General features: G+C 33.4%; 4 protein-coding genes and 2 long non-coding RNA genes across 6 annotated transcripts in view; 4 read left to right on the plus strand and 2 right to left on the minus strand.

Annotated features, from left to right (window-relative positions):
- The window catches only part of Mur89F (Mucin related 89F), a 392,785-nt gene extending 389,782 nt beyond the window's left edge, over positions 1-3,003 (plus strand). The window contains exon 5 of the mRNA XM_075291951.1: positions 2,007-3,003. Coding sequence (XP_075148066.1) covers positions 2,007-2,294 — 288 coding nt within the window. The 3' untranslated portion in view covers positions 2,295-3,003. The remainder of the gene's footprint in view (positions 1-2,006) is intronic.
- Positions 3,004-4,999: 1,996 nt separating this feature from the next.
- Positions 5,000-6,743, plus strand: Smug (Single-strand-selective monofunctional uracil-DNA glycosylase). Its single transcript, XM_075291952.1, has 2 exons — positions 5,000-5,399; positions 5,457-6,743. Exons 1-2 carry the CDS (start codon positions 5,070-5,072, stop codon positions 5,994-5,996), a joined length of 870 nt encoding a protein of 289 aa, XP_075148067.1. The 5' UTR covers positions 5,000-5,069; the 3' UTR covers positions 5,997-6,743.
- On the minus strand, positions 6,436-7,092 carry LOC142222030 (uncharacterized). The gene is made up of 2 exons (XR_012718245.1): positions 6,785-7,092; positions 6,436-6,634 (listed from the first exon to the last, which is right to left on the minus strand). It is a non-coding gene; the product is annotated as an uncharacterized LOC142222030 (long non-coding RNA).
- Positions 7,093-8,962: 1,870 nt separating this feature from the next.
- On the plus strand, positions 8,963-9,705 carry Det (baculoviral IAP repeat containing deterin). Its single transcript, XM_075314360.1, has 2 exons — positions 8,963-9,370; positions 9,473-9,705. The coding sequence occupies exons 1-2, from the start codon at positions 9,068-9,070 to the stop codon at positions 9,602-9,604; spliced, it is 435 nt and encodes a 144-aa protein (XP_075170475.1). The 5' UTR covers positions 8,963-9,067; the 3' UTR covers positions 9,605-9,705.
- A 1,981-nt stretch (positions 9,706-11,686) lies between these two features.
- LOC142222031 (tRNA-specific adenosine deaminase 2) lies at positions 11,687-12,322 on the plus strand. Its single transcript, XM_075291954.1, has one exon. It carries the CDS (start codon positions 11,782-11,784, stop codon positions 12,265-12,267), a length of 486 nt encoding a protein of 161 aa, XP_075148069.1. The 5' UTR covers positions 11,687-11,781; the 3' UTR covers positions 12,268-12,322.
- Positions 12,323-12,549: 227 nt separating this feature from the next.
- On the minus strand, positions 12,550-16,887 carry LOC142222032 (uncharacterized). Its single transcript, XR_012718246.1, has 2 exons — positions 16,623-16,887; positions 12,550-12,848 (listed from the first exon to the last, which is right to left on the minus strand). It is a non-coding gene; the product is annotated as an uncharacterized LOC142222032 (long non-coding RNA).
- Between the last annotated feature and the right edge of the window lie 2,234 nt (positions 16,888-19,121).

Consider the following 19,121-nt stretch of genomic DNA (forward strand, 5'->3'; position numbering starts at 1 on the left):
AAATTTTAGTATAACTTGGTGGGGAATAGCCCAAAGCAAATTTTCACAAAGTATTCCTTAAAGTGGATTAATTAAGAAAAGTAATCTTGAAAAAAAAATGGTTATTTTAGCGGCTAAACTCGAACTTAATACTCACCTATAGCTGAGTACTATGTTCAGTTTTCAAGCTGAAAACCAGCTTGTTTTCACGGTTACTTTTTTTAATTAACTAATTTAGAAATATAAAATTATTTGTAATCAATTTCTTGGATCTTTTCCATCCATTATATTGTCGTCTTCATAATTCTATTTGTACTTTTAATTTAGTGTTTTGGTGAAAAAAAACGAACATAGTACTCACCTTATACACCCTCACAAAAAATCGCTTCTGTAACATATACTCCCAAATTTATTTTGCTTCAAGCATATACATTTTTGGGTATTGCCCAAACATTTATATGTTTGATCTCTACCAATATATAATATGTTTGAAAGCATATTGGTCTAAACAATATATGTTTGGGTAGTCTAAGTTCCAAACATTTTGTATTTTTGCATCCAAATTCAATAATGTTGTCTTCCAAAAAACAATATGTTATTATGTGACCATATAATATGTTTGGAAGCATTTTGCACCCAAAAATATTATATGCTTAAAAAAATTCTCCCAAACAATATTGTGCTCAAAATTTTATTTATTTATTTATATATTTACAATCATAATGAATTATGAAAATAAACAGGTAATATAGGTGCTAACAACATAGGTTTTCGACCTGAATGCTCAAAATTTTGTTTCTGCCTAACTGTATATTCCCCCACATCTTTCTCACTTCCACGAGATTTTTTAGTTCTTAGCACCTTTTTCTGTAATACAAACATTGTAGAAGAAATTATTCAATTTTATGATTTTTTTTATTTTAATTTTACCTTTTGCCGGACGGGGATTCGAACAGCGGACCACACAGTTTGTAAGGATCAAAGAAGTAGCTGATCAATTGCCCAAGGAAAAATAAAATGTTAATTTTGTAATAACAAGCAACAACCACCAACTTTATTCAATATCGCTCCCTGTTAAATAGCGCTCGAAGCTACTAAACACATATATGTTTATAGGTTATTTCTAAATTAATATATGTTTGCATTCAAGCATATTATATTTACAAACATTTTATGTCCCAAACATAACATGTTCTAACATATTAACATATATGTCCCAAACATGTTATGCTAGTTTATGAACTTTATATGCTTGCACTCAAAAATATTGTGTTTAAAAATGTGTGTTCCAAACATATAATGTTTATAGCCAAACATATGAAAAACAGTCTTTTTCAACCGTGTATCAAGTTATAATGAAATCTGCGACAAATATGTATAATTTTATGACGTATTTTACTCATTTAGTTTTCACTTTAGTGAAAATTAGCGGCTAAACTCGAACTTAATACCCACCTATACACGTAAATTTTAGAATGTAACCCCCCTAATTTTGAATATACTCTGACTGAACGTACTGTATATGCCAAATTATTGAAATCAATTTCATAGAAAAACGAATAAACAAAGTCTTTGGAGAACATAGGGATGTGAAAATAACTTAATTTTTTTTCTTTGCGGTATTTATTTGAACAAACAGTGAATATATGTATATGAATTTAAAGTAAATGGAAATTTCTCGTTTCCATGGTAACTTTCATACTAAACATCTAAACTCGGTGTGAACGGTGAAATGTTTTGGAAAACGAATTAGTAGGAACATAGCATAAGTAATTACAAAGGTTGACATTTTTCGAGGTACTGACATTATTGCAACAACTTCCAAGTAAAACGACATGTCAAACACATTTTGTTAGAGTTGCAAAAAAAAACGTTATTGCTAAATTTTATAAATGTAGGACAACAATAGTTTTGTGTATTTCATATTTGGATTCATTTTCATCAATCAGCTCTGATAGTTAGCAATACCATTTATATTAAATTTTCTTTTTTCACAATGTTAATTTATACAACTTTTCTTTTTTTAGATACAAATACGTTCAACAGCTCCTCTTTGCCCAGCCGAAGGTCATTTTGCCCTCAATCAAGATGATTGTGGTCAGATCTTTGTAAAATGTCAATACTCATGGGAAACACAACGCTTGGAAGGTCAAATCTTTAGATGTCCCAAAGGATTTGCCTACTGGTCTGTAAGTCGTCGCTGTGAAAGAGCCCAGAAATTGCAAAATTGTGCCACAACGAAATATGCAATTTCCTCATCAATTCCAGTTGAATGGTCCAACATTAGCAACAGACGTCGAAATCTTAAAATCTAGTTTTTTCATAAGAAAAATAAGAATAAGTCTTAATATATTGTAATTTACACATTCAAATGGAATTGTTTGATGTGCCTGCGAAAACTCTAAGGGTTGCAAATAGAATGAACTTATTCCTACACATCTGTAAGATTAAATGAAGACTGAAACGTTTTCCTAATTTCCAGGCATAACAAATGATCTTTGAAAAATAGATTATTTATTTTAAATTTATAGGTTCTTATTCATATATTATAAAAAAGTCTTCAAAACGAAGCAGCAATTTCTCGTATCTGAAACGAAGGCTTTCGTTAAACGGAAACTTCAAAAACCGCTCAATTGATAAATAAAAAAATGCGGCTGAATTTAGTAGAACGAACAGATCGATTCGGTTATGGTAAATTTGCTGCTGACTGAAATTGGAATTTTAAGCCAGTTTTAGTTCAATATGAAATTTGATCCATAATATAGTAACTAAGAAAATTTTGGGTTTTAATATTATTTGGTGTTGGATTTTTAATTTTAATATGGGCATGGAAATTGGGTATAATATTAAATGTTTAATTACTAAGATATGATGATTGTTAAAATTACTTGCGCTTCGAATTAATTATATAAGTATGTATTTAATTTATATAGACTTATAGTCGTACCGAAATAACTCATAAAATGCCATAATAATTATGTAGTGCTTAGATAAGCAAATAAATAAAATGTTTTTACAAAAATATACGAAGAGCGTTTGAGTCGTAGAGGCTGAGGAATTCATATTTTTATTTGAATAAACCCATCGTGGAAGAAGGAAGGATAAGACGAATATTTCTTAAAGTACATCTATTGAAGGTATGCGCCGTCCATACATAAGTTTATCCGGACGACAGTGCTCGTGTCGAACATATCTCAGACATTGGCTACACTATAAGTTAAGTCCGAAGGAATAATCGATACTGTTACATATTTATGGGATCGAAAACACATGTACCAATTATTTAGTCATCGCCGACAATTCGTATCGATTGGCCACATTGTAAGATTCTTTACAAAAAAGATATTCCGTCCGGAAAAACTTATAGTCTGGACGACGCAGTGGTAATATTATTACCAGAATTGCGAACTATGTTAGCACGATGCATCTGTGTCTGAAGTCCAAATCTCTGTGTCTAAAGTCCATCTTATAATGATTATAAGCAAATAATGAATTTCCATCGGTTCCGATTAAATTTGCTCTTCCAAGAGGCTCTGGAAGTCAAATCTGAAGATCGGTTTATATGGGAGCTATATAACTATGGACAGATATCGGCCATCAGTTGTAATTAGGGCTGTCACCCGGGACAAATCCCGTCCCGAAATCCCGGGATTTTCGAGACGGGATTTATCCCGAATCCCGAGATTTTTTATTTTTAATCCCGGGATTTTTCGGGATCCCGAAAAAGTAATTCAAATTTGCTGAAATTGTGGGCTTTTATGATTGTTTATTAATAAATTGGAGTTTTCACTCATTGTAAACCGCCGTTAGATTTCATAACCGACAAATTGAGTTAATAAACATTTATGGTACACCTTGAGTAAGAATTTGTTATACATGGGGTATATTGAACAGCACAATTTCATCAAAAATCGAGTCCGCAAAAGTCATGGTTCTTTGAATAATGAGTTCATGTGAAATGGAACACTACATAAAATAATAGAATAAAATAATAGAAAATATGACAAGATCGCATTTATCTAATAACAATTTAGAAGTCTTGATATTTTTACTTAAAACGAAGTACATAAGTATACGAAGATACGCATAATCTAACCCAGACCTTAAAATGTTTTGTTGAGTAATGCGCTTTACAGACTATCAGTTATTCCGGACGAAATGTCGGTTTTTGTAAAGAATCTTACAGTGTGTCGGGTCGATACGACTTGTCGGCGATGACTAAATAATCGGTAAATGTGTTATCGATCCCATAAACATGCAGCAGTATCGATTATGCCTTCGGACTTAACTTATAATGCGCACAATATATGGGATATGTTCGACACGAGCACTGTCGTCCGGAATAACTGATAGTCTGTAAAGCGCATAAGATTGCGATATGAAATGTATTTTTTATATAGTTTTGTCACAACACATTTTTATTTTCTTCACAATGTTGAATTAGACAAAATGTTCGTTAAGTATGATAGCAATTTAAAATTACTTTTTAATATTGTTTTGTTTTTAGTTTTTTGTTCATAAAATGAATTAAACTAAATTGGTTCAATTTACAACAATTTTTTGGCGCTGTAGATTGTTGTTACTTGAAATATTTATAGAATCCCGGACATTTCGGGATCCCGAAAAAATCCCGGGATCCCGGGATTCTGAATTTTGAAATCCCGAATCCCGGGATTTTTAAAAATCAAACCCGAACGACAGCCCTAGTTGTAATGCGCCATCCAGAATATAGGTTTATCCGGACGACAGTGCTCGTGTCAAAAATATCCCAGATAGTGACCACATAATAATCGATACTGCTACTTCATAAGCGATCGCTAACACATTTATTGATTATTTAGTCATCGCCGACAAGTCGTATCGATCCGACACAAACACCGACATTCCGCCCGGAATAACTGATAGTCTGTAAATCGCATAAACAGTGTTTCTCATACCGACAGTCGTAATTATTGTGTTTACACACGACCATGTTTTCGACAACCTACGAACGTCACGTTTGTATTTACTCGCTGCCGGTTGAACAGCTGTGTCTATTTAGACGTTTTTGTTTACAACAAATTTAACCTGCAAAATACAAGTTTAAAAATATGTTAAAGAAAAAGCTTGAATACAAAATTACTAACAATCCCACACCAAATACGAGTCATAATGTGATCGATGCAACGAATAAAAATGAAACATTGAAGGTCTCACCATTTTTTGTCGCTTCATTCTGGGAACAATTTTATGGCTTAGAGTGTCAATTGAACGGAGCCCTTCGTTTGCTAACACCTCCACCAGAGATTACACATATATATAATCCTGTTGAATATGCTGCTCAAGTTCATTGTGAATATTTAAGACGTTATTTAAAAGGACCAAAAAAGGTTTTGTTTATTGGTATGAATCCAGGCGGCGATGGAATGGCCCAAAATGGGGTAAGTATTGACTTCATTATTGCTATTTTATTGGGGCAATCACAATATTTTACATAGGTGCCCTTTGGGAATATATCCACTGTACGTGACATTATGCATTTACATGGCATAGTCCATCAACCAGCTCTACAACATCCCAAAAGACCCATTAAAGGGTTCGACTGTACGCGAGAAGAGCCTAGTGGCAAAAGATTATGGTCCTTATTTCAAAAACTTGCCAATGGCTCTTTGGATACTTTTTCCCAGCAATGTTTTGTACACAATTTTTGTCCATTGGCATTTTTTGATGCTCAAGGACGGAATATAACACCCAGCGAAATAAAAGGTCTCTACAAGAAGGACATACAGGATATATGCCTTCGTACAATTGAATGTCAATTGCATTTACTCCAACCTGATGTTGTTATAGCCATTGGTGACTATGTATATAAAACATTGCAAAAGTCTTTTTATTGCAAGAATAAGCGTCTTTTACGTCTGGCTCATCCTAGTCCTCGATCTCTTAACAATACAAATTGGCCCGAGAAAGCTGAACAATTTTTAACAGAGAATAATATATTGAAGTACATGAGAAATGAAACTATTTTTGGTTTTTAATTATTAATTATTAAAGCCCCTTAAATTGATTCCAATTGGATTATATCCCAGTATTAAAGAGCTGTGCTCTGATAAATATAAATGATCTCGTTTAGCTTTACGATATGAAATTCATTTTATGTGGAGTTTGTTTTCTGTTTTTAATTATTATTTTCCAATACCGCTCTAACCTAATGACTTCAAATTGCAAAATATTTTATTTTTGTTTCTATTATTAACCAAATATGTATCTGTCTAGTATCACTAAGGTAATGCCTAAACCATACACTTCGTCAAATAATGATACACCTCAACTAAACTAAACCATATTAAAATCCAATCCATTTGTCAGAAGTATTTTAAAATGTTCAAATGTTACATATGAAATTTTATACATCACCTGATTTTTTTCTTTTTTAGTTTTATCATTTTACAGAATTTTCAACTTATGTCCATTAACTATTTTTGTTGGTTTTATTTTTCTGCAACATTTTATATTATACAAATTCTGATAGTTTCATTACACCAAGGGGATTTTGTTCATTATTATCCACATTAAATAACATGCCCTGTAATATTTTGCTTAAGGTACAAATTCAGATAGTTTTCATTTCCACTAGGTTCAAAATCGTTGGGAAAATGTAGATCTAGTCCTCTGTCTGAAAGAAATCCTTTTTATATTAAATTTCTGTCTACCTCAAAATGTTTATCTATGAATTGAATTAATTTTAATAAAACATATTTTAATAAATAAACTTTTATAACCAACTGTAAGCTTTACTCATTCATATTACTTTTATAGTACATACCTACTGGCACAAAATGACTGGCATAAATTTAAAAGAGTTAATTGATGGTGAAATAATCATCCAATGTTCTCATACTCGGTATTGATTATCAGTTCGCCAGTACAAGAACATTAGAGGTATTTATTATAATGTGTCCATCGTGATTATATTTTCATCGACATTGTGGCCAAGCCCAAACGGAGCTCCGCATATCCGGCCGCATTATTATTGACAATTTTTTTTGGATTCCTCTAAAATAAAGGTGTAAAAATATAAATTAAGACGATTATACTCAAGTCTGGTTAAATTATGGATGGAAGAGATCCAATGCATTGATTACAAAATATTTCATATTTCTATATTAATTGATTAAAAAATGTAACATTGTATTCAGCTTGAAAACTGAATATAGTACTTTTAAAAATGTTGAAAAGTCCTCCGCATCCTAGATATTCATATAATTTTTACTATCAACAATTCTAATGATCAAGATTTATGTTTGATATATTTTCAATCAAAAGGAAAATGCAAACAGTAGATACCAACACAGGAATTGGCATACAAAAATTACACCAGCGATTATTGGCATGCAAATTAAATTTTACTGGAAGACCATAATGTGCTTTTGAAAAGAAACTACAATCAAATGATAATACGCATAACGAAACATTCATTTTTGCATTGCATGCCAATAATTTTTTCCAAATATGCTTTATGGGCATAAAATAAGTTGCTAGTGGCGCCTCACGGAATTCTCTGTAGTTTTTTATCGTGTGTAGTACGATATGAACTTCCAGTGGAATTTTCCCATACCCCTAAGAAATACATTACTTTATATTCTAAAAGAAATTCCGTATTATTATCAACTTTTTACATTTAGTTTCCATAAGAAATAATTGAAAAACTGTATTATTGGCATGCATAGCAAATTTCCATATGAAATCTAAAGATGATTTTTAGAACATACGTTCCTGAAAATCGTCAATGGATTAACGTTTAATATTAGTACCGCCGGTAAATAAGATTTAGGTTAGGTTATGTGGCAGCTCGATGTATCAAGCTCACTTAGACTATTCAGTCCATTGTGATACCACAGTTGTGAACTTCTCTCTTATCACTGAGTGCTGCCCGATTCCATGTTAAGCTCAATGACAAGGGACCTCCTTTTTATAGCCGAGTCCGAACGGCGTTCCACATTCCAGTGAAACCACTTAGAGAAGCTTTGAAACCCTCAGAAATGTTACCAGCATTACTGAGGTGGGATAATCCACCGCTGAAAAACTTTTTGGTGTTCGGTCGTAGCAGGAATCGAACCCACGACCTTGTGTATGCAAGGCGGGCATGCTAACCATTGCACCACGGTGGCTCCAATATCCACATTTTACTTTATACATCATAAACATTAGGGTCGAAACCTATTAAAGTGGATTTGAAATCCATCAAATGACAGTTGATATCTAGTTAAAGTGGGTTTTGGAAGTGTAATTGGTAATTAGGGTAAGTCGTTTTTATCTGTTGTTTCCATTTTATAAAGACATGAAATACACGAGAATCATGTGATTTTCGTACCAATACTTAGTACTAAGTTCGTTTCTGCGAAAAACGAATATCTTCATCTATCTCCGTAAATAGGGTCTCAAACCCAGGCATGTTAACTTATTTATGCGAAATAATATACCTGCCTATTTTTTCGTGCGAAAAATCCAGGGTTGTCTAAATATGTGTTTGAAAATGCTCAAAACAAAGATTTCGCATTTATTCCGCGCTAACGTTTTTTATATGGATGGCTTAAAGGTAGAATTACATACCATGCGTTCAATGCGTCCGATGATTGAAGAGTAGAAATTTCTCTTTGAAATCAAAAGCTGGAATAGTTTGCCGCAAACAGAAAAAAATCAACTCTTTCAACAACGCACGGATTGACACATGGTGTGTAATTCAACCTTAATGCATTGAATTATATTAAGGGAAATATCTGGTGTTTCTTCAGAACACGGTTTCCCAACTGAAATTAATCACGAAAATGTTTGAAAACATGTTCAATTTCAACAGTTCTCCTATGGATTCGTATATTGGGTGTACATTTGAAAGAAAACGTTATTCCATTAGGTCGCAAACAAAATTTCATATATTACCTATACGCCATCTACACTATGTTATCCACTTTCCAACACTGAACCCCATTTTTTGACAACTGACGTAAATGAGAGAAGCATTTTTAAAATAAACACAGCAACGTACCGCGAAAGGGACGCTGATAAAATATATAAATTGTGTATTTTAAAAGAAATAAGTTATTTAAAAATGAGTGAAAAATTAAGCGAGAAATTTAGCAAATTTGATAAGGTTTACCTAATGGAGAAACACCGAATTGATAGTTTTAAAAAATGGCCCTACGATGAGACGACGGAATGTAGCATAACAAAAATGGCCCAAGCTGGTTTCTATTGGTCAGGAAATAAAAATGACGAGGATACGGTCACATGTTTTGTTTGTGGAAAAACATTGCACGGCTGGGATCCAACTGACGATCCATGGACAGAACATGCCAAACATGCACCACAATGCCAATTTGTCAAATATCGTCACAAGGAAGCTGATTTGACGGTGAGTCTTTGTGTGTATAAGGGTGTTTGTGAAAACAATGGATGATGTTTTCACAATCGATGATCATGAAAGATCCTGTTTTATATTTTTTTACAATTCCAGGTGGAAGAATTCTTGAATATATTCTCAACCGTTGGCATGAATAAATTACAAAAAGATATCAATGCAATGAAAAATAGTTTTCTATCACGGTCATCATCTGAAATGGAAAAATTTTTAATGGAGAAAAAGTGAGCAATGGAGAAAATGCGAACCTAGGTTACTTATAGGATAGAGTTAAATATTATTAGTAAAAGCAAATAAATGATTCTTGTTTAAATTGTTTTGCAAAAGAATTCTACTTTACAAAGTTAATTATGGCATAAAGGTGATATTTATTGGCATAAACGGTGTATATTCGGTATATCTCTATTGTTGAAATGTCTGTACCCAAAGTAGGGCATCTGGACAAATTGAGGACTCATCACAAAGAGAATAAAATTTGCCAGCAAATGAAGTTTAGGTTTAGATGTTCATTGGAAAAAGATATTACAAGCAATGAAAATTGTAAAATTATTACATTAAATTTTTAACAATTGCTACCCTTGTGCACGGCATTATATAAAGCTGAGTTCTTATTATAGGCGTTACACCAAAGAGAGTTGAAATGGCCTTTGTATGCATACTATTGCATACAAAGGCCTGTATTGTTAAATCCGAGTCAGCTAACTAAATTATTGTTAAAGGTTAGCTAACTAAATTAAAATTTTACGACGAATGTCTGTCATATAGTGTATGTACTCATATGCGAAATGCGATCTTAACTACTAAAAATGTTGTTGTTGTAACAGTTTTTAATGTATTTTCATCCATTTTGTTCTATGCTTGTGTAGTTCAGCTAGTAGCCAGATCAAGGAACTCTGCGACAAGGATGGGGTGTGTCCAGAGTGATCTGGTAGTGAGACGGGTAGGCTTAGCTGGGTAAGCAAAAAGGTGACGAGTGTCATGTGGCCCTTGATTACATATGGGACACACGTCAGCTACGCTGCTATCAATCACTGATAAGTATAAATTGAGGCGGCTGCACTTGCCTGATCTTAGTTGGGCCAATACTACCCTTGTCTGCCGTGGAAGGTCTCTCTCCTCCGGTGCTATGGGCGGCGATAGGACTCCGAGAACAGGATTAACCTTGTAGCTTCTCACCGCTTCAGTTACAGTATCCTCATGAATCCTGTTCAGACCTGTCTTGTATGCTGCCTGATCTAGAGGCTCTCTTTTGTAACGCTGGATCTCGGGCTCGAGAAGGTGAAGATCAACCCTTACATTCCTGGGTGGAGGTTGTCTATCCACAAGATGGTGATTCGGATGACAACTTCGATGGCAACCCAAGAGATACTGCTTTGACAATATGTAGTTGTGTCGACGCACTGGGATGATCTTTGTCTCCGCATAAAGGTGATCCAGGGGTGTACTGCGGAGATATCCTGTTGCGGTTCTAAGGGCAGCGTTCTGACAGTTCTGTATGTTATTCCACTGCGTATCGCTCGTTTGAGGTGTCCACACTGGCGCTGCATAGTTTACCACTGACCGGCCAATTGCCTTATATGTAGTTAACAAGGTTTCTTTGTCCGCACCCCAAGTGCTGCCGGCAAGTGACTTGAGGACCTTGTTTCTACCGCGGAGCTTTTCACAAATTGCAGTGGCATGGGCGGACGACTTATAAAGGCTGTCGAATGTGACCCCGAGAATCTTGGGGTAATTTGTTGTCGGAATTGTTTCGCCATCGACTCTGACATTCAACTACCTACTACTGAAAATATTTCAGTTGACCGTAAAAATATTTAAAATTTACTTTCTGTTAGCAGAGAGTTAAAGCCTAGCGGAGCTTCTTGACAATGGTCCTATTGTTTAACGCACGATGTTTGCACTAGGGATTTCTCATCGATATTTTTCCGATTATTAAGATGTTTAAAAATATTTTTCTGGCATTCTATGGTCAGTTGCTAATGCAAATAAAACCTATTTTGATTTTTTTCAATACTTTCATCATTCTCGATCAGGTTAGATAATGTACAAAAATCTTTTGTATTACAGGATTTCACATTGCAAATCAGTTTGTTTTCGATATAGCCACAATGTTTGAAATCCACTGCGAGAGACCTTATTTCTTTATATCATGTCTACTGATATCATTCGAAATCTACTTGGAACATATTTTGGGGATTTGCACTTGCAAGTTTTACCTATTAATTTTTGTTGGAATGGAACATATATTGGCATTTATAGCTAACATTCAAGTTTCTTTTTGTTTTAATTGGCATCACTGAATTTCATATGTTTTTGTTTATAAACAAAAAACCATATTTATAAATTATTTCAACTTTACGAATTTTGTTAAATTTCTGCCAAAAACTTTTGTTCGGTTTTATAAAATGGCATTGGATGAGTACATGACGGAGGCATTTATAGAAGCTCGAAAAGCACTCTCTTTAGGCGAAGTTCCTGTTGGATGTGTGTTCATTTACAAAGAAAACATTATAGCACGAGGAGGAAATGAAGTTAATGCCACCAAAAATGCTACACGCCATGCTGAATTTGTATGCATCGATCAAGTATTGGAATTCTGCAAGAATATGAACGTCCAACCAAATAAAGTATTTCCGGAAATATCCGTTGTAGTAACTGTTGAACCGTGTATTATGTGTTCGGCGGCCCTTCATGATCTCAGAGTTAGGGAAATCTTTTATGGCTGTGCTAATGACCGATTTGGTGGCAAAACTGTTGTTGACGTCCCAAATGTTATGGGATATTCGATTAAAATAGAAGGGGGTGTGAGAGCAGACGAGGCAATGGATTTGTTAAAAGAGTTTTACAAAGGTGAAAATCCTTCGGCTCCAATAGCTAAGAGTAAACGGTGATGAAGACCTTACTATAATGTATTTATGAGTAATAAAATGTTTTCCGCTATTAGTATTAGTTATTTTTTATTACATCCTAACTACTCAGTGTTCCTTAAATTGTAGATCACTAATATTTGAAGGAATAGTTTTTGAAATTATTAACAAAAAGGAAGAGTTAAAATGAGTTCTGCAAAAGAGGTTATTTTCATACGAGTTTTGAACCTTGAAGGTCGGTGCAATGTTCTGGTTTCATAGCTTACATTTGTTATTCATAAAAATACGTATGAAGACAAAGTCTAGTTACATCCTCAGATAAATTTTACTCATTTTTATTATTATTTTTATAAATATGTAATTCAAGAAAACTTCAGCAAAAACTCCTGTTTTTATCTTGTATATTTTTCTGTTCTTCCCATGGGAAGGAACTTATTTGCAAGAGGTGCATACGGGCCCTTAAATCTGATATCTTGCACACAACACAGCTTAATACAGCGTTCACGTCAATCATGTTTTGGGGTTTGAAATGTTTCCCTTTGTAAGTATTTAAAACTAGTCGTTTTTCTCATACTAAAATCAAAGTCCAAACGTTTTTAATTAATCTAAATACACAGAAAAAAATATCACAAAAATAAATAAAAATTTATTTCAAACAATCAATTTTTAAATCAAACTGAAAACAAAAGTCAGATTAGAAAGTAATTGAAAATAGTTACGATTTTAATTCAAATGATTTTTTTAAGTGTTGCATACAACATCAATTAAATTTTAGATTGGTTCAATTAAAAAACAAGATATACGGCCGTAAGTTCCAGGCCGAATCTTATGTACCCTCCACCATGGATTGCGTAGAAACTTCTACTAAAGATTGTCATCCACAATCGAATTACTTGGTTTGCGGTAACACTTGCCGATGGCAACGTATCTTAAAACGTCTTAACATCGTCTTTTAAATTGTAAGTTAGTCCATACGGGGGTATATATTAGACAAAAAGGCCGATTAAATACGTATATAATTTAGTTCTTGACCGGTATATGTAGTGAAGTCTACAAATAATTACGAACCGATATGAACTTTTGCGCGGTAATTAGAGAGCCAGAATTGAAATGTGGGAGTCGCTTTATATGGGGACTATATACAATTATGAATCATCAATTTTTGTGTGATTGGAGATTGGTTTATCTGGGGGTTATATATAACTATAGATCGATATGGACCAATTTTGGCATGGTTGTTAGCTGTCATATACTAGCACAATGTACTAAATTTCAACCTAATCGGATGAAGGCTCCGGAGGTCAGATCTGGAGATCGGTTTATATAGGGGCTATATATAATTATGGACTGATATGGACCAATTTTTGCATGGTTGTTAGATACCATATACTAACATCACGTACCAAATTTCAATCGGATCGGATGAATTTTGTTCCTCTAAAAGGCTCCGGAGCAGCGTTGCCAGAATTGTTTCACCAAAAACCGCTAGATTTGCCCAAAAAAATAGCTAAAAAAAGCTAACAAATGCTAAAAAATAGCTAGAAAAAAAGCTAAATTTTTTGTATTGAAATTTAACAAACTTAAAGGCTTTATTTTACTTACAATGCATATTATTTTCATTTTAATTCCACTTCTGTGAGACTGTAATAATATCTAAGGCATATTAGATCTGTTTGCGTATTCGATACATTTTGATTACTATCACAAATTTTTTACTGGAAGTCCTTCGTTTTGTTGGAGCTACCTTCCCAACACCTCTATTTTATTTACTTGTTATTTTAAAATATTAAATGATCTAAGCATGCTTTGGATTTGGTAAAAAAATGATTTGTCATTTTTTTAAATAAAATTTTAGTTTGGATTTGAAATTGTGAAAAATTCGAAATACATTACTTTTATTTAAATTGTAGAAAATACCTATAGTTTACATTTCCCAGTAAAAACATTTTCCTTTTGTTCATGAGCTATCAAAGTGCTTTAAAAACGTGCTAACGCCAACTTAAATTTCCAAATTCAGACTCGACTTCAAGTAGAAATTATTGTATATATACGTTTTTAAAATAAAGTGTTGCAAAAATCTTCTATTTTTGAACGCTATTTTGGTTTGTGGTTAAGATGCAAAAACTCCTCACATTTAAAGACTATTTCATTAATTCTTCCTTCTTTCATGAAAACATACCCATTTTTAAGTTGAATCACTTAATTATAAGGACAAAACGACTTTATCGTCTTTTGGACAAGGAAAACAGTTTATATAAAAGAAATTCACAAATGCTATTATAACCAAAATTCGCGTTCGTATTTTAAGGAGACGACAATATTTTTTCAGTGCACACATCTACTATTTTAATTTAGTAATATCGTAATAACTTTAGAATATTATAATAACATAAAAAGGATAAACGAGTCAAATGATAATATTCCCAATAATTTACTGACAGTTTATCTAACAAATTTGTATGGTCATAGTAGATTTAAAGTTTACGATAACTTTTATGTATATAATGAGAAAACTTTACAACAAGGTGTACTTGCTACAAAAATGCCCGCATAATGGCTGGACTCATTATTAATGTTTCAACTGAGCTTTGAAATATGTGGAAACCCTTATACTTGCAGCAAGGCTTAGATAAAAACGCCGATTTTTCCATATTTCAATAGAAACATGTCGAAAATAAAAAAGCCAAAAATAGCTAAAAGGGTCATGAAAAAAAGCCAGAAAAAAAGCTAAAAGCTAAATGCATTTTTTTCCCGCTAAACGTCTTCAAAAAAAGCCAAATCTAGCGGGAAAAATGCTAAATTGGCAACGCTGCTCCGGAGGTCAAATCTGGAGATCGGTTTATAAGGAGGCTATATATAATTATGGACCGCTGTGGATCAATTTTTGCATGGCTGTTAGAGACCGTGATTACACCACGTACCAAATTTCATTTGCTTTTCTAAGAGGCTCCGCAAGTCAAATCTGGGGGTCGGTTTATATGGGGGCTATACGTAAAAGTGGTCCGATATGGCCCATTTGCAATACCACCCGACCTACATCAATATTGTTATTTACTACTTGCGCCAAGTTTCAAGACGATAGCTTATTTCGTTCGGAAGTTAGCGTGATTTCAACAGACGGGCTAGATCGACTGAGAATTTCACCATCCAGAATATATACTTTATGGGGTCTTAGAACAATATTCCGATGTGTTACAAACGGAATGACAAAGTTAATATAGCCCCCATCCTGTGGTGGAGGGTATAATAATTGAAATTTTCAAATTAAATCAATTTTATTTAATTTATGCCCAGTTAAAACTGTGATTTGTATTATCACATTTGGTGATTGAATCACAATTTTTTTTTGTGTACTATGTGTGTACATCAAAAACATATTACCCACTTTAATATCTTTTTTGGTCTATGTTAGGTTAGGTTAGGTGGCAGCCCGATGTATCAGGCTCACTTAGACAATCCAGTCCATTGTGATACCACATTGGTGAACTTCTCTCTTATCACTGAGTGCTGCCCGATTCCATGTTTAGCTCAATGATAAGGGACCTCCTTTTTATAGTCGAGTCCAAACGGCGTTCCACATTGCAGTGAAACCACTTAGAGAAGCTTTGAAACCCTCAGAAATGTCACCAGCATTACTGAGGTAGGATAATCCACCGCTGAAAAATTTTTGGTGTTCGATTCCTGCTTCGACCGAACACCAAAAACACTATGTTAGGGTGTTCAATACCGACACAAACCGAAACCGGATAACGAAAAAATTGGCATTTTCAGTTAACCGCGAAAACTGGGTTGTGACCATCGGTTAATCGGTTTTCTGTATTTCAACGAAATTTCTTTTTTTTTATTTTTCATATATTTCTTCCAAAAGTGGCAGAGATATACCGAAGGTGAGAAACAAATGACTACCCTACGGGAAATTAGTGCAAATTGCCACTAATGGACCCATTACAGGACTAGTACTAGTGCTCCAGTTTATCAACATTTTTAATTGTCATAAATTTATTGATTTTTATACTCTCTTGATATTAAAATCTTTTTGAATCCACACTTTTACTAGAATACAACTATCAGAATTATTTATTGTTCTACATATTCCTTTCTGGTGCGATACGGATGGAAACAGGGTCCTAAAAGTTTGTCCCAGACTTTTTCAATAGCAGTTGTCTATGGGGTAATCCTACTAAGTTGTTCCAGCACGTGTCTTTTGGGATGAGTCCAAGTCGTGTCCTAAAGTGTAAATATGCCCAGCCAATGACAAACCCATGTTAATTGGCCTGTCCATTCCATACGCTTGAACCAGAACTGTGACTGGTCCATACACACCAGGGACTAACACTGTACCGGTCCTGGGGTTGATCCATTTTCCGTAGGCTACTTACAACACAGTTTCACTAATTAAATGAAGAGATTTTAGTCAAACGACATTCCTCTTAGGTGTAAAGTCCTTTCTTTGAGCGCAAATAAACCCGAATTGATTAGAAGCGTTGTGACATTGTCTCAAATCTTTTTTTTTTTTTTTTGCTTGTAAAGACAATGTTGTTTGTATAAAATGTCGGTCCTCCGAAAAGAAAAAAATTCTTTTAGAAAACTTATAGTCCACACCAAAAAATGTGTGGATGTATAGAATTTTATATGATTTTACAATATTTGGTGTTTCAGCAAGAAAACAAATTAAACAAGTAAAGTCTAATGCAGCGGTGCCGACTATATTATACCCTTCACCACTATGTAGACAAACACTTGTGTTACCATCTCAACTACTTCAAATTTGCTGGGAGCTATATAAAGGTTTACATTTTCAGATACAAATACTTTTAATGGAGACAGTTTTTTGTACTTCTACAAAAACTCTAGAATTAAAATTTAAATCGGCTAACGCCCTAGGATGAAACACAATGTTAGTAAAAAAATATGTATTTAAAATTTTTGCTACTCATCAGTGGCGATTTTACAAGGATATTGGTTGGATCTCGCCAAGATATGTGGTCAAGTGTGTGGTCGGGCGACTTGGAGCCTTATTTAACACTCAACCGTTCTGTGGAAATTCTGGCATTAGAGATATGGGATATTCATCACAGAATTTTGTTGAAAGTGTGGGAATTTTGGCCATATTTGTATAAACCGGAAAATGAATATATGGAGACTTTATCTAAATGTGAACCAAATTAGATCAAACTTGACACACTTAAATATAATATGAAATATATTCTCTGTGGAAAATATCCAGTCAATTGGAGGAAAATCCCATTGAAAATGGGTCTAAAATATGAAACAGTCTACCATATTTCCCCAACTCTGGTGTACGTATATATGGGAGCTATATATAATCTGAACCAATTTTGACTAAATTTGACATGCAGAGTGTAAATATATATATATATATATATATATATATATATATATATATATATATATATATATATATATATATATATATATATATATATATATATATATATATATATATATATATATATATATATATATATATATATATATATATATATATATATATATATATATATATATATATATATATATATATATATATATATCTGAACCGATTTCAATCAAATTTACCAAGCATTGGTAGAATGTCAATTCTACTCTCTGTGAAAAATTTCACGAAAATCGGTAGAAAACTTCGGCCTCTGTTGCCATATGAGTCTAAATCGGACGAAAGATATATATGGGAGCTATATCTAAATCTGAACCGATTTGGCTGATACATTGCAAGTTTTTCGACACTCGTAAAATATTCGGATGCAGGGAATTTGAAGAACATCGGTTGATAAACACAGACAGACAGACAGACGGACATCACTAAAGCGACTCCGAATTTAATTCTAAGACGATCGGTATACTAAACGATGGGTCTCAATTTTTTCCTTCTTGGCGATGCATACAAATCAAAGACCATTAATAAAGAAGACATGAAATGGGCTTTGATAGTGTTAGTACTAGAAAACAGAGATTAATATCATACTTGTTGGAAAAGCACTCCGAACTTACTGGTTTGATGCAGACAATTTTTATTTAGCTATTTTCTCCAACATTTCACGCAAATTTCTGTGTCGGTTGCACTAAATTAGTAATAAAATGTTTCACAAAGTGTTTTTGTTCGTTTAATAGTTAAAAAAATTGCTAAAATAAGCGAATTAAGTTTTGTTACGAATGCAAAATGAAAAGAGAAACCGAAAAAAAGTTGCAACGTCTCATGGAACATGTATGATATTAATCTCTGTTTTTTCAAGAAAAAGAGGAAGAGCAAGCTTATCTCACGTCTTCTTTATTAATGGTCTTTGATACAAATGCACAAACTTATTATCATAGACCAAGGAAGGTATAGACAACGAAAGTGAATTCACAGCGCTGTAGTTTGTCGGCACACCGTAGATGGCTCTTTTTCGTCTGCAATTGAGTGTTTTTTTCAATTCAGCTTTAATTTGTTTTCTTTCGTTTGTTCTTTTGATGAAACATCAAATATTGGAAAAACATGTAAAACTCTATACATCCACATCTTTTTTGTTATGCAAATTGACTGATTTGTACGGTAATTCTCGTTTTCCAAAAAGAAATTGAGTCACTTGACTGCGCAATTGAGCATAGACCAATTTTGTTTTCTTCCTTTGTTTTCTTGATGAAACGCCAAATATTGTAAAAGCAAATAAAATTCTGATTTGTACGGTAATTCTCGTTTTCCAAAAAGAAATTGAGTCACTTGACTGCGCAATTGAGTGGAATGACTGCGCACTGCAAATAACCATAGACCAAGGAAGGTATAGACATCTCAAGTGAATTCACAGCGCTGTAGTTTGTCTGCACACCGTAGAGGGCTCTTTTACGTCTGCAATTGAGTGATTTTTTAATTTGACTTT

The sequence above is a fragment of the Haematobia irritans genome, chromosome 1, assembly GCF_050003625.1.
Source record: "Haematobia irritans isolate KBUSLIRL chromosome 1, ASM5000362v1, whole genome shotgun sequence".
Lineage (NCBI taxonomy): Eukaryota > Metazoa > Arthropoda > Insecta > Diptera > Muscidae > Haematobia > Haematobia irritans.